Source organism: Sorex fumeus, unplaced genomic scaffold (genome assembly GCF_029834395.1).
Source record: "Sorex fumeus unplaced genomic scaffold, SorFum_2.1 ptg000078l, whole genome shotgun sequence".
NCBI classification, from domain to species: domain Eukaryota; kingdom Metazoa; phylum Chordata; class Mammalia; order Eulipotyphla; family Soricidae; genus Sorex; species Sorex fumeus.
The window spans coordinates 3,565,373-3,580,449 of NW_026606135.1; the positions used below are offsets into that span (position 1 = coordinate 3,565,373).

General features: G+C 45.6%; 1 protein-coding gene across 1 annotated transcript; it reads right to left on the reverse strand.

Annotated features, from left to right (window-relative positions):
• Positions 1 to 9,177: 9,177 nt before the first annotated feature.
• GDF2 (growth differentiation factor 2) lies at positions 9,178 to 14,865 on the reverse strand. The gene is made up of 2 exons (XM_056130490.1): positions 14,425 to 14,865; positions 9,178 to 11,871 (listed from the first exon to the last, which is right to left on the reverse strand). Exons 1-2 carry the CDS (start codon positions 14,768 to 14,770, stop codon positions 10,955 to 10,957), a joined length of 1,263 nt encoding a protein of 420 aa, XP_055986465.1. The 5' UTR covers positions 14,771 to 14,865; the 3' UTR covers positions 9,178 to 10,954.
• Between the last annotated feature and the right edge of the window lie 212 nt (positions 14,866 to 15,077).

The following is a 15,077-nucleotide window of genomic DNA, read 5'->3' on the forward strand; positions in this document are numbered from 1 at the left end:
GTTTCTGGATTCAATTTACTAGTGCCTTGTTGATATTTTTTTCATGATCATGAGGGATATCTGCCATCTTTTCTTTTGGCCTTGTATCCAGGTAATACTGATCTCATATAATAAGATCTTATAAAATGCTAACCTCATTTTTAAAAGTTCCTCTTATTAGTCCTTCGGTTTAGAATTTTACATATCAACGTATGTAGAATTACAAGAATTATATGATGATATTTGAAGTGATGTTTAAGGCAAGGTAGGTTTTGTTTATTACTTAGTACCACTTCTCAGAAATAATATTCTTTAAGGGAGCACCAAATCAAGGGTGTTGGGAGGATCCTCCCAGGATGGCAGAAGCATGCTGAAAGTAGACTATAGACCAAACATGATTGCCACTCAATGTCTCTTTTGCAAACCACAACACACAAAAGGAGAGAGAGAACAAAGGGGAATGCCCTGCCACAGAGACAGGGTAGGTTGGGGGGGAGGGGGGTGGGAGGGATACTGGGATCCGTGGTGGTGGGAAATGGGCACTGGTGGAGGGTTGGGTATTTGATCATTGTATAATTGAAACCCAAGCACAAAACTTTGTAAGTCTACAACTGTACCTCATGGTGTCTCACTAATAAAAATTAAAATAAAAAAAAGAAATAATATTCTTTAAAGGGTTGTTGTGACGGCAGAAAGGGAGTAACTGAAGTTGCAGCGCCACCTGGTGCCTCTAGGGGTCACTGTATGCCAGGCAGTGAGTCTGACCTCTCTATACCAGTCTACTGAAGAACCAATTCTGAGGTGTGTCAGGAGCTCTGAATTGTTCTGTGAAGGTGCTGTCAAGTTGAAAGGTGGTTCACATGCTTTCTCTATAGCGTGTGCACCTCAGAAGCACATAATTGGTTTTCTCCTTCCTTACATTAAACAGTGTCCATGCAGTTGGGTCAGAAACTCAAATTTGCAGACAATTAGAACAATTTGGGATCAGATCCGGTCTAGAGACAGAGCATGAATATGTGGGACTAAATAGCCTCTGGAAATGCATGATTTTCTCAAGTGAAGGGGAAGAAAATTTTGATCTGTAGTTTTGCATAACAAAGCATTTTAACCAATCAGGCAAAGCTGTAAGAAACCAAAGGTCTAGTCCTACTCCTGCTGCCCTAACCTTGTAGGAACTAGTGCTGTAAATTCATAATCCTTTAATCCATTATTGGGTCGATAAACTTCCGTTTAGAGGTTAAGGGGTGACACAGTTATAAAATGCCACTACCCAGCATGTCCCTTCTTCCAAAACACAGAGCCAGGGTACATGAGATCCGTAAGGAGACATCTCTCAGGCAACCACAGTGGGAGATAATCATGTGTTTTCTCCTCTGGCATGTCTTAGCATATGTTTTATTCACATAAAGTTCAGATGCTAAATTATAACAACTCAAGAAAATACCAATAGAATGGAGGGATCATCTGAACAATAAGGGAAAAATATCCTGAGCTTGACTAAATGACATAAACATTTCCCCAAGGTTGAGGATCCTACATTCAGGAAAGGGCATATAAACCCCAACAAAGCACAAGACTAGGTCATTTACTCTGAGTCTTTTACTTTGGCATAAAGTTTTCAGTTACATCTTTGCAAGCACCATTTTTCTCCAATAAACTTTTCTTATGCCTATAATTCTGTGAACTCTTTAAAAATTTTCTAAAATTTATTATTGAAAGGAAGGGGACAATTGGGACATGCCCAGTGCTACTCTGGAGCTACTTCTGGCTCTGTGTTCAAGTCACTCCTACAGTTCTTGGGGACAATGATAAATGAATTATTTCAGAAACACAGTATCTCCTCACTTGTTCCAATATTTCATCCCACCTTTGGCCATCAAAGTAGTAGTTGCTTTTTGTGTCATCCAAAGTCAATTCATAGCTTCTGGGAATTAGTTTTGTGCATAAATTTGGAAGACCTCCACCCAGCCCACCAAAGACAAGAGAAGCTATCAGATGAGGTCAAATCCCTTGTGTCCTGTTGTCCCTGTGTCTGGGTAAGGGCTCTACTTAAATACCTTAATATGCTGCCAACTTTTCCTTCTTCTCTCCTCCTCCTCCTCCTCTGTCAGCTCTGACTTTGAGCCCTTGGTGATGCCACCTGCCTCCTTCAAATCCCAGGAATCGATGATTTTAATTGAAATCTGCCCTCAAACAAATTATGTTTATTGAAAACAAAAGAGACAGAGAAAAACAAAAATGGCCAGAGGCAGACCATATAAAATTAAGAATGTAAAACACAGGTCCCAGGCTGGGCCTAATGGCTGTTTAATGAAGAGGAACAATGAGTACTGCTCATTGCTGTTGCAAGATACTCTTACAGCTCTGATGAACAAACTCACAGGTGGGTCAGCAAGGTGACTGGGATGACCAGCATTAGCAGCAACACAGTTACTGGGTGGTCCGATAGGACAGGAACTTGTAACTCAGGGACCACCTTAGGGTCTGTCTGTGTTGCATTTTCAGGCCAACACAGTGTTTTATAGGGTACCCAATTGGATTGTGCATGATCCCTACCCCCACCCTGCCCCACCCTGCCTCTTTGGAGGGCCCCTGGAAGGGCTGTGGAGGGTAGTAGCTCTCAGAGGCCTTCCCACTGTCAAGTTCTGAGCTGGTTGGTGGGTGGCCCCGGGGCCTCAGGCACAGGAGCAGATGCTCTGCTTCTGCTAAACATGTGTTCAAGGTTTGTCTGGAAAACGACAACCCACTTGTTTTGATTTAGCATCAGCTTCTTGCTGCTTTATGGCACTGTTTGCAGTGTTCCACGTGAAATATTATTCTACTAGCCACCTGTGTCCATGGGATGAAATCTGAATCAAATAGTCACGTCTGGCCATGTTTGGCTGTTGCCTCTTTGGAAGTGAGTGAGCCACAGAGCAGGTTGGTGTGCTGTCCTCAGTCCTGTCTTTTTGGAACAGTTTCTTAGACGCTATTTGCTGTGAGGCTTGGACTCAGGGACCTCTGCAGACCTCCCTGGACTCACAGGCTCCCCAGCAGCTGCTGTCCGGGACTTCAGTCAACATGCTGCAGTATGAACTAGACTTTGGTTATTCTGTCCAGTAGACTATAGAGCTAAAGCTTAAAGTTCTATGTTGTTGGGTTGATGTCATCTGTTTCTTTTCCTAAGAGCATTTCCAGAGTTCCCACTTGATGTTGAATCCCACTCTGCTTTTGCCCCTATATCAGCTAAGGGTATTTCTATAAAGGTGTGACAGATGGATGAGCAGGAAGACAGCAATGGCCTTTGGGAAGACTACATCGACTCTCATTGCGAAGGGTAACTGCAGCTCCCTGAGTCATGGAAGAATGACAGAAGCAGTTTTCAGTGTTTAGCAGCAGTTTCTATTTATTGTTCAAGCCAGCCTCGCGTGGTGTTGGTGTTTTAGGTTCTTTTTAGCTACTGAAGCATGTGCTTTAATTTCCACCTTGCCCCTGGCATGGTGGCATGCAGGCTGAATTCTTCTTTCCCCTAACTAGATAGGAGCTGTAGGAGACATTCAGAAAAGCTCTGCTCATCTCCCATGAACTCAGCATGAATCAGTGTCTGTGCCTACTAGCTAATCTGCACCTCAGGTGCCCAGCAGACCCAACAGCCAAAGCTCTGCTCAGGCTGTTGCTCATTTGACCACAAACTCTGAGCATTTTGGGCATCTACTCTCAGAGAGTGGCCTCTTTCCCAATTCTTCTCCTTTCTCTGTCTCTCTTTGTATCCCTTTCGTCTCGCTCTGTATCTCCACTAAGGAAAGTGCTTCCTTCTCTGGCACTCAACCATTTTGAAGAGAAGGAAGTTGATGCCTCTCCTTTTGTAATTCTACCAGTTTTCTTTTTAATGGAGCACAGCAGGTTTGCCTTGCACATGGCCGACCCGGGTTCAATTCCTCCGTCACTTTCGGAGAGCCCGCCAAGTTACCAAGACCCATGGCATATTCGATATGCCAAAAACAGTAACAACAAGTCTCACAGTGGAGACATTACTGGTGCCTGCTCGAGCAAATCGATGAACAATGGGAAGACAGTGCTACAGTGCTACTTCCTCCTTTATCTCTTCCCAGTGTGTCTTGTCTGGGAGTGTCCAATCCTGTTCCTGGGGTCACTATACATCGCTGTTTACAGAAATTTTTTTCTAACACAAATTTTTAATTAAAATTTTTTTAATAAAATACTTATATTTTCTGATTGCATTTATACCAGTTCCATTAGACATCTCTGTATTTGTATGAACCCCAGTAATTAGCAAGAATAAGAATCATTTTCATGAGACTCCTGGGATAATCTGGGATCTGAAGTCTCTGCAGTGGCAAAGTGTTGGGCTAAAATTCAGTTTTGGTTCCCTGAACAAAGAGGATACCTTTCTCTCTCTCTCTCTCTCTCTCTGGTGTGGATTGTGAGGGGGAAGGGGATCAGCTACAGGATGTGGCTCTTCCAACCCAGGAAAAAAAATTAGAAAAAGAGGGAGAGAAAATGAAGTGGAGGCTATTGAAATGATGTCAGAGGAAGTATTACCAAATCCAATGTCATTTTGCTTGTGGCTCCAAAGCTAATTTGAGAGATAAGAGTTGGTACAGAAAACAAAGAAAAAGAATGAGTTTATTTAGGTATTAGAAATCTGAGATAGCAGACATATTTTTTCCCCAACTGATCTTTATCTCAAGCTAAGTCAAAGTGTAGTGTATTCTTGGCCTGCAGTAGATCCATGTTTAATCCCAGGCACATTATAGTCACTCTAACTGTCACTGGGACGATGTGGTGCCTCGAATAAACTAGAAACAACTCCCTAATATTCAAATAGATTTTTACAAAGTATCTGAGATGCACTTTTCAGGTAATTTTTGCAAGGAATATACCAAGACCCAAAGAGCCTGTGTCTCTTGACATGACCATTATTAATGCATGACTTGGGCAGGATTGGAGTCCTGACCGGATTAGCCCCAACCTCTGTTCTTCACCTTCACTTCTGCTAACATCTGCCTTTGTTCTCTGTTCATCCCTGACTGTGCACAGCATAAAACATCATCCAGAGGACCTAATAGCAACTAGACAGGGACAACATCAGTAGGATGATGGTCAGTGAGCCAGGGGAAGAGACTGGCCAGATACTGCCCAGTGACAACACTATCCAAGCAAAGGAAGGGTCACCCAGATGCTTACACTAATGACTCCAAAGGTACAGGAAATTGTCCCTGAGTGACCACCAAAATGCGAGCTTGATACTTGGGTAAAATAACACTGGGATCCTTAGAAAGTCACAGAGCTCATGGACTCACTCTCCAGTTCTGCAGACACAGTAATGCTCTTACACTCCCACAGTGGGGTGATACTTCGGACAGTGTCAGAGATGAAAAGTGTTGGCTGCTTTGTGCTCTAGATCTGGGTCTCATCTCCCTGTATCCACTGCTCCTTGCCAGAGGTGTAAATCCCACACTGGGAAGCAAGTCTATTTTCCACAAATTTTCTATCCCCAGATGCTACTAATTTTAAGGATGTACCAATGAAGAGAGAGCGCAGGAAAGAGCACCAGAGGGCTGTTGAGGTGGGGGGGGGGGAATACTGGAGCTGGCAACTCAGCTGAGAGATGGATGACTGTCCCAGCCAGTGGGCAAAGGTGGCTCTTTTCATGGATGTTCATGGCAGTCATGAACACACACAAACTAAAGTCCCCAGGTTCTTCAGATTAGGGATCCCCCAACTCATAGGCCCATATTAGCATTATCTGCCTTACTGAAGGCCCAGGAGCCCCCTGAGAAGACTCCAATATAAGGCCACCTGAGATGAAGGTGTTGCAGTAGAATCACAGCTTACTGGAGGGAGCTGCAGTGGTGCCGAGTTGCCTCAGCTCAGGGCTCTCTCTCCAGAAACAGAGTTGTTCACCAAGGACGCAATGGGCTCCCTGGGGAGGGCCGGTCCTTTGAATGAAAAGTGTTCAGGGAAGTGGAGGTCAGTCTCATAAGAATTCTGTCAGATGGCTACTGTGACATGACAAGGAATGATGTTCCAAAAGATTTATTTACTCTAATCCCAAGTAAGTCACCAGAGATCAGTTGTCAGTTGCCTTGTGCAGAGTTTCCTGGGGAAAACCAACTCTGGGACAAGCTGGGCCCCTTCACATGAGGCTGTTTCCACCTTTTTTTTAAAACACTGTTTTAAAAAAAGGCTGTACTAAGACTGGACCAATAGTACAGAGGGTAGGGCATTTGCCTTGCCCGTGGCCGACCCGGGTTCGGTTTCCAGCATCCCATATGGTCCCCCAAGCACCGCCAGGAATAATCCCTTTGCATCACTGCTGGGTGTGACCCAAAAAACAAAATCAAACAAACAAAAAAGTGTCTTTCCTACCCCACACCTACCACATACACATACTCAAGGAGCTTCCATACAGGTTACATAGACGACTTTGAGAACTGAACAGTGTAGCTGCCTTTGTTTATACTTGGAATAAACCTCTGAGCCTCTGTGCACCAAAGTGGAAGGGGTAGGGCAGGTTCTCAGGCACAAACATCAGACCTTGGGGGAAGGAGTCCCTAGGAAAAAAGCTTAGACTCCCCAGCACACCAGGATCAAGTTAGTTTGGTGGCCTGAAACAGCCTCCAGAGTGTCCCTGGGACTTGGAGAACCACACCGGCCACACACAGGCATTCAAGATCAGCAGCATCTTTCGCATGGTTGAGTATGGAACAAAAATGGGAGACCCTCAGGGAGGGAGCAATTATTGTGCATTTTAAGATGGTAAGAAAAGAATATGAAGCCAGGAGAACCTTGTGGGGTCAAATAACACCCTTGCACATATGTGCATTCTAGAACCCTGGAGGTACAAATCCCAAGGGCAATAGTCCTCCTGGTCTCTGTAATGCCATTTTTGTGTCTTGATGTCTAAAGACTAGCTGCAGGAGCTTCTAGGCAAGGGAGCACCCAATAAGATGGGCTTGAGTTGCCTTATATCATGCGTCCAGTGCATGTCTGTCTGCTATGCTGGTTTCAATCTCCATCCCCTGGAGCCTACTACAAGAACAAACAAAGTGATAGTATAGTGCCCATCCCACCTTGGAGTTCTAAAATGAGTCAAGATGCAGATGTCACTGGAACAGGCATAGCAGAACACTAACAGAGATTCTGGTAAGGAACAGCACTGAGATACTCAATCAGATTACCTAGGTCTGGAGTCAAAGCTTTGGTACATGGAGGGAATGAGTTTCGTTGGAAGCATGTGATCTCACCCCTCTCTCTGCGTTGTTCCCATGACAGCGAGTCAGGCTCAGTAAAGAGAAGGCTGCAAGGTTGAATTGACTCTTTCAATTTTGAGTCAAAAGAAATTCTTTCAATTTTGGCAGAGTTCTGAAAGAAGTGCAAGTCATTGTGTTTAAGGACTATCCACAGAGCATCAGACACAGGAGATATAGACATGCTTGTCCTGTGAATATCCCTCCATGGCTGACCAGTGGACCCTGCACAAGCATGATAAAAAGTACCAGGGAGAACTCAGCCAGAGCCGAGAGCACTTGCCCAAGAGATTAGAAACTGTTTTGTTTATGGAGGCCGGGAGGCCCTGGTCCACTCCCAACAATACTGGGACAACCAGGTCAGGTAGTTCGAGGCAAGGATCCTGGGATTCAGAGATGTTCAGACCTAGTAATGTGAAAAACCACTAGATCCACCCAAATTGAGTCGGGGGAGGGGAAAATGTGGCTCTGGGATTATATGTCAGAACCTATTGAATGCAAGTCAGGTGTCCCTGATACTGAGCTATCTTCCCAACCCCATTTCATCTGGTTTATTCTATAGCTTTGATTCTTTCTGTTAATGTTATTGTGACCTGAACCTACAGAAAAACATGGGCAAAGTGAGGGAAGCATAGAACATGAGCTTGACAAAGCGTCTAGGGTTCAAATCTTGGCTCCAGAATTTTCTGGCTATTGATTCCAAGTGGTGTGTGCCCCATTGCCTCTTCCTTTGTAGAAGCCAGGATATAAATGTTTACTATTTTGTGCTCACTGTTTTTGTTTTCTTTTGTTGGTTGTTTTCGGGCCACACCTGGTGGTGCTTTGGGCTTACTCCTGGCCCTGTTCTCAAGAATCATTACTGACAGTACTCTGAGGACCAAATGCAGTGCCAGATACTGAACCAGGGTCAACTCATGCAAAGTACCTTACCCACTGTACTGTTACTCCAGGTCTATTCTGTGCTTAATATTATAATAAGTGTGTGTAAGTTTTTAAGACAGATGCTTGCGATGATCCCAGCTGTCCTCTCTGGCTCCCCTTGCAGTTTCTCTGTTTCAACCCCATCTTACTGTCTCTCTCAGAAAGCCTGTGGCTTTCTGTTCAGCATCCCTTGACCTCTGTCTCTCCTCCCTTGTTCCTGGCCAGAAAGTTTGAGTCATGTGGAGGTGGGGGATAGAATGCAAACCCTGCTAACTTGTCCTTGTGCTTTTTAAGCTTCTTCAGATGCAAAAGCAATAGCATCACCATCCTGATGAGTCTGAAATAAGTCACTTTAAGAAGTGTTAGAAAAGAAACATCTAAAGGGACAGTAGTTAGGTAGAGGATTATTTGGGTCACATCAGGGAGTGTCCAGATGATGTTGCCCTTATACTTATTTCACTTGGTTTGGGTTGAACAAGCTTTGGAGAATTTAATCTGATAGAAAGAATAACAGAAAATAAAAGCCATGAACAAGAAGTGAGGGGCTAGTCAGGGTTGTCTGACTGCTGAGAACAGGAAGCAAACTTGAGGCTGTTTGGTTGCAGATGGAAGACAAAGAATAGCAGGACTGAGAAGGGTTGGAGTGGGGAGGGGAGAAGAGAGGCAGAGGCTGGAAAACTGTGCAGGCCCCAGGACTTCCCTCAGGAAGAAGTAAATTACAGCCCAGGTCATCTATCCCTGATGTGTGGTAATGCGGAGGACAGGTGAAAGTAGATGTAATTGTCCTTGTCTACATATAACCACTGGCATTATTCACACCCACTCACCCACACCTGCATCCCAACGCAGATGCAACACCTGGACACATTCTCTCATCCCAACACACATGGACACTCGGACCTCTTCCCACAAGAAAAGGGATGTTTACAGGGAGGGATATTAGAGTGAGGTTGTGGGTCATCAGGCTCAGGATTCACACCTTAGACGTTTGATTTTTATTTCCAAGGAAAACTTTGATGTAGGCACAGAACTAAATACACCACTAGGACTGAAAAATGTCCATAACCCATCTTTATGATTGAGCAACATTGTTGTCCCAGAAATTCATATTTTCTACAACTCCAACAATGATGTTCTATTATATTTGTGTGTTAAAGCTGTTCATTGGTTCTATGTAAACATTCAACACAAACCATTTTGTTTCTAATGTTACTGGGAGCTGCAACCAGTGAGAATGGTCCAGGGCTCTCTGTGTCTCCTAGAAAGACAAACCACTGGTCTGGCCAGTGCTCAGAAGGGGCATGGAAGGAATCCGCTCCACATTCAGACTCCTACTTCATTCCATGTGTGACCTCACAAGTCAAAGGAAAGTATGAAACCCAAAGTCTCTTGAGGTTATTGGAGGTGGAGTCTGTGACCCAAGCCTGGGCCAGGAGCCAGGGAATACATACAAGACCTAACAAGAGCAGGCAGAAATGGCTATCGCCACAGAACCTGAGTTCTTCAGCGGGCTGAGAGGCCTCACCCTGAAAGCTGTTATTGCCACCCAGGGTAAAATAAGAGGGATGTTACAAATACCAATGCAGGAGAATGTTTATTCCAACAAATTCAAATTCCATTCCTACATCCCTTGGAGTCTCTGTCAGGGAGATGCAGGGGAAGGGGGGAAGTATGTGACACCATGGGCTGGTTATTTCTGAATACCTGACTAAGCAGGAGGCTGTCTGTCACTGCCACCCCCACACAACTATCAGGATCTTTGAGTCCATGGGCAGAAGGGGTCACCTAAATACTGTCCAGGAGGTCCCCGGAGCTTCAGTCACAACACATACTGGCGTCCAGGCACTGCAATCCTACTTCCTTTCTAACAGATAGTTGATTTGGGGAGTAGTTTTTCAGACACCCAAGATAATCTTTGAAAGCGTTTTTTTAGAACTGGGGAGTATAGCACAGAAGACTGGAACATATGCTTTGCAATGCTGGACCCCCTGTTTCAATCCCTAGTATTGTATGATCCCCAAAGAGTTATTAGCTATACCCTTTGCCCCTTGGCCAAGATAATTTTTTCCACTTATTAACAGAGACCCAGAGACCTTGAGCAGTTAGGACACACTAGGGTATGACGGCATGCCTAGTTATACTATGGGCACTAGCCCAGATCAGTCAGCCTGTTTCCTTTCCCTCCACCACCTTCCCTGCAGGTAAGCTTCCTTTAAGCTATGAGGTGATCTTGTGAACCTGAGATGGGAACTTGGGAACATTCAGGGTCTTGGAGATTGACATACCTATGGAGACCCATGGACTGAACTTGTGCCATGAATGTGTATTGCGTGACCTGTCTGGGTTTGGGGTTCTGTCTGTATAGACTGGGGGTTCATCATTCCCAGATCACTGGGTTGTGGGAACACATGAAACAATGGGGGTGAGAACATTGACCGATTCTTTCTTCTGAGTTCCCTGAAGTTATTGGAATAGGCTCTTGAATGAACTCCTATAAACCTGCACATCTGTCTACACTTCTCTGGTCATGCCAATTCTGTTCTTCGTTGTCTTTGGGTTATTTTTCTCTTGTCCCATTCTCATTATCTTTCCTTTCATTCTAACACCCCATCAGGCTTCCTTTCTTCCCCAAATCCCTCCTTCCCTTGTATGCTTGGGGTGAACTGTGGGAGGGAGAATGGACATAGGAAGTCCCTCCCCTTTTCCAGGCTGGAAAGCAGATGACCCTGTCATGTGCAAGTGACTCAGGATTTTCCTTAAGACACCCCCCAACCTGGCCTCCCCTTCCCCATGGTCTGGCCCTACCTGCACCCACACTCTGCCACGCTCATCCCTTCATAGTGGTACTTGAGGGTGGGAACCCCCATATCATCCTTGTAGAGAATGGAAATGGGGCTCAGTTTGGTGGGCACACAACAGGCCTTGCCCACCTTCATGGGGAACTTGAGATGCACCAGGGTCTGCACAATGGCGTGCTTCGTTGGGGTCACATCGTCAGCTAGGGGAAAGAAGCAACCACCTTTACACTCGTAGGCATCGTATTCCTTGGGAGCAATGATCCAGCTGTCCCAGCCGATGTCCTCAAAATTCACCCGCAGGGAGGTTTTTTGACAGTGGCTGCTGGGCCCTGCACTCCTCTTCCTTCTGACTAAGGATGACTCTGAGGTCATATGGCCGTCTACCTCCACCAGGTTGTTCTTGGACAGGCCCTTGACCACACTTTCTTGCTCATGGCCAATCATCTCCCTGAGCTCCAGCCTGGTCTCCTTGGTCCCATTGCTGCGATCATTGGAAAAGATGACAAAAAAAGGCAAGTTTTTGGAGCCTGGGGGGACACTGATATCCAACTTGTCACAGCCTTTTCTGTGATTCTCCACAGTCACTTCCAGTGTATTTTTGCTCTTGGTGGTATCTGCCCTGACCCACCGCCTCACGGCACTGGAGACTTCAAAGGTCTTCCAGCCCTCATCCCGAATGTCCTGGGACACCAGGAAGATCTTGGTTTCCTCGGAAGCATCCCAGGCATCTGCTCCATCCAGGACATCATAAATGGCCATGTTTCCCTTCAGTTCAGGAGAGGAGTCCACCTGACTTTGACAGGAGATGTAGAGTCGGAGCTCTGCCCTGGTGATCTGCTCATGCCTGGGAATGGAGACGTTGAAGAGTAAGATGTGTTTCTGAGAGGGGGAATCTTCCGTGGTAGACATAGAGATGACATCTGAAATGCAAAGCACAGTGAAAGGCACCTGCTGGGTTGGAGGTTGAGATTCCTGACACCAAAGCTGAAGCTCAAGATTTGAAAGGAGCATCTTAATGACATGGTGTGTCCCTCTGGAATATCTACTAGGTTTACATAAGATTTTGATGCATAAGAGCATTTTGAAAGGTACACTTAGGGTCTTCCAAAGAAAAGCAGAGCTAGGAGATGCCTGACATTGAAGTTGACTCAGCCTAATCTAGCATGTCCTGGTTTTGAACTGGCACTTGTCTATATATTTCATTCTATCCTTCATTTGACCCTGAGAGAATCTCAGGTTTTCCCTCACTTTTACACCTAGAGCCCGGGCTTAGAAATTTTAACTTCCACTATGCACGTACTCTGTAAGGTTCCACACTTCACCACAATATAAGGACAAAATAAGCAAAACAAACAAGTTTAATGTCAATGTACAGACTGAGCATAAGAATTTTAAGGTAAGATCCTGAGACGAAAGATACAGTTCCATCATTTATACAGTGTAAAAGATCTCAGCATTCAGTGTAAAAATCATATGAAATGATAACTTCTGAGCAAAGTGAAAGTGAATGGGATTTTTCACATTTGAGGGAAAATATACTGTAACTTCAGTGGCTTTGCTGTATCAGGTGATAATGGGGCTTATCTTCCAGTTACACAATTGTCTCAGATTCTCATTTCTAAACAAAGACATTAATGCATACCTATTATCCCCTGGCTTGGTCACAAAGAAAGAAAGTTGTGTTTTGTGACCAAGTACTATGTCCAAACCTAGAGGGAGACCATCTGCTGTCTTGACACTTGGCAGGCTTTCAGGCCTGCAAGAAGAGAGAAAATTACAACTCTATCTTTTCCCAGGGGTGTACCCTTGGAGATATCCTGAGACTCTCTGTACCTTAGCATCTCATATGGGACTCACTTATCTGCCTTCCAGCAATGACACGAGGCTTTGATCAGATAGACATATCCAGCACTGACCCTGAGTGTAGCAGGTACTCAGTCACTATTTTTGTGTCCTTCCCAGACACTCCTCACCTCTGTATACCATCCTCACCCCCAACCCCTGACATGTGGTATTTTGGTATTTCACCTGCTCTGTAGTATTCACTCACCCCAGTGTTGATGTGTCATTCAAACTCCTGCAGAGTGATTAAACAGGAGGAGGGCAGGGTCTGTGAGCAGTATGTTAAGGACCAAATATGCTCTCTCTCTGGCATATCTTGACAATGACTGTGGAACCATAGTCAGACATCTAGAAAGCACCCTCCCCCAACAAGCCACACTCCACTGTTTGTGAAGGCAAAGATAATTGGCCTCCACAGGAATGCTGGCCACAGACAGAGCTGGGATCAGATCAGAGCACTGGCTTCTGGGATGAGGACAATGCAGAGGATTAATGGGAGAGGGGGAGGGAAGGGTGTCATTGAGATGGCCCCAAACGCTGGATTCCCAGGCTAGGATTTGATGATTAGTTCCAGCTGAAGTAGTCCAGCCTTCTCTAGATCAGACATTATAAACACTGGGTCTGCTGAGATTATTAACATTGTAATAATAATAATAATTATAATAATAATTGAATGAGACCAGTTGTAGTTACTGGTCTCATAATAATAACAAAGTCAGTGCTTATAAACCAGGCAATTTCTCGTTAAAATCTAGGAGGTTTTTCTTCTTCTTTTGGACAATCAGAAAACCCAGCACTGCTGAAACTACATAGTCATCAAAGAGATCTTTATATGCCTCTGAGCTCTGCGGGGCTGTTGGCCTGAGCTGCGGTTCTTGGGAGTTTTCAGATCTCCTGTCCAAGAGGAAAGAGACCTTGTAAGTCTGGCTGTTCAGAGGAAAAGCTGAGTGGTGAGTGCAGGCTAGATGGCCCGGGTTAGGGTCCAGCTATTTCAGGCATCAGCAGCCAGGGAAAGTTCCTGCAGCATCTGTTCACCTTGCCCTTTACACGTTGTGGGCATCAGAGACCCTCAAGCCCTGGGTCCACATCTATTCTTACTCTGTCCACCTCAACTAGGGAGATTCTATTTTTTGGGGGGGGAAGGGTCAAACTCTCCTCTAAAATTTCAGACACCTTTTGATGACATATCCAGACATAACCGACATTTTTCAAAGTTCAAGAAATGAACCAGTCAGTGGGAGGCCTTAAATAAATGGTCAATTTTTCAGTAAGAAGGGAAAGGAAGGTAAGGCAAGAGGAGATGAAGGAGAAGAAGCTGCCCTTCCCATAGCCCATACTGTGTTCACTGTGGCAATGAGCCAGGGAAGAGAATCTTCTAGACTGGAGCTGTGCCTTAGAACTTTCTATGACTATAGCAATGTTGCATAATCTGTTCTGTTCTTCGGGGTGCTGGGCACTTGACATAAGGCAAGCAAGGTTAAAAGAATTTAATTACTCATTTGATTATGTTTGATTTAAATTCCAGATCCCCTCTCATTTAAATTATTTTAAAGTGAAATCTCAAGGTCCACTTGGGGTCAGGGCTCCCAATCTGGAGTCCCCCCCTACTGTCTCCACAGGACCCATCCTACCTTCCAGACTGAAGCTCCGCACGATGTTGGAGGCAGGGGTGGATGACTTGTCAGTGGTATATCTGTTGTAGAGGTCGAGCATGTACTGCGGGGGCTCTGCTTGGGTTTTATCCTGGGCTGGGACTCCACTCAGGTTGAGGCTGCGCAGAAAATCCACCTTCATGTTCTCCAGGAACATCCTCAGGTCAAAAGTGCCCTCCTCCCGGTCTCCCGGAGGTTCCCCTAGCAAGCGATGAGCATCTCTCCCTACCCACGCCCTGCCCGGGCTCTCCAGTGGTTTCCCTTGCATGGAGCAGGCCAGCAGGAAGAGCACCAGCAGGGCTGCCCAGAGCGCCCTACAGCACATCTTGGGGCTGGAGACCAACAGAGGCTGCGGGTGCTAGTGGGCACACGAAGGAGCCCAGGAGGAGTGGGCCTGCATTGTCCTGCCCAGTGCTCTGCACAACGACCCCCCAGCCAATGCACAGGCTCTCAGCTGCTGTCAGAGTCCCCACAGGGTCTTCCACTTGTTCTTATCTGGCCCTTGACGCTGGCTCGGACCTCTTATCTAAGGGAGCCCTCCGTTAATGAAGGCTCTATAAACATCTGACAAACACGCAGGACTTGTGGGAAGGACGTGGCCGCTGCAGAGAGTCCCAACTGCTCCGCGGGGT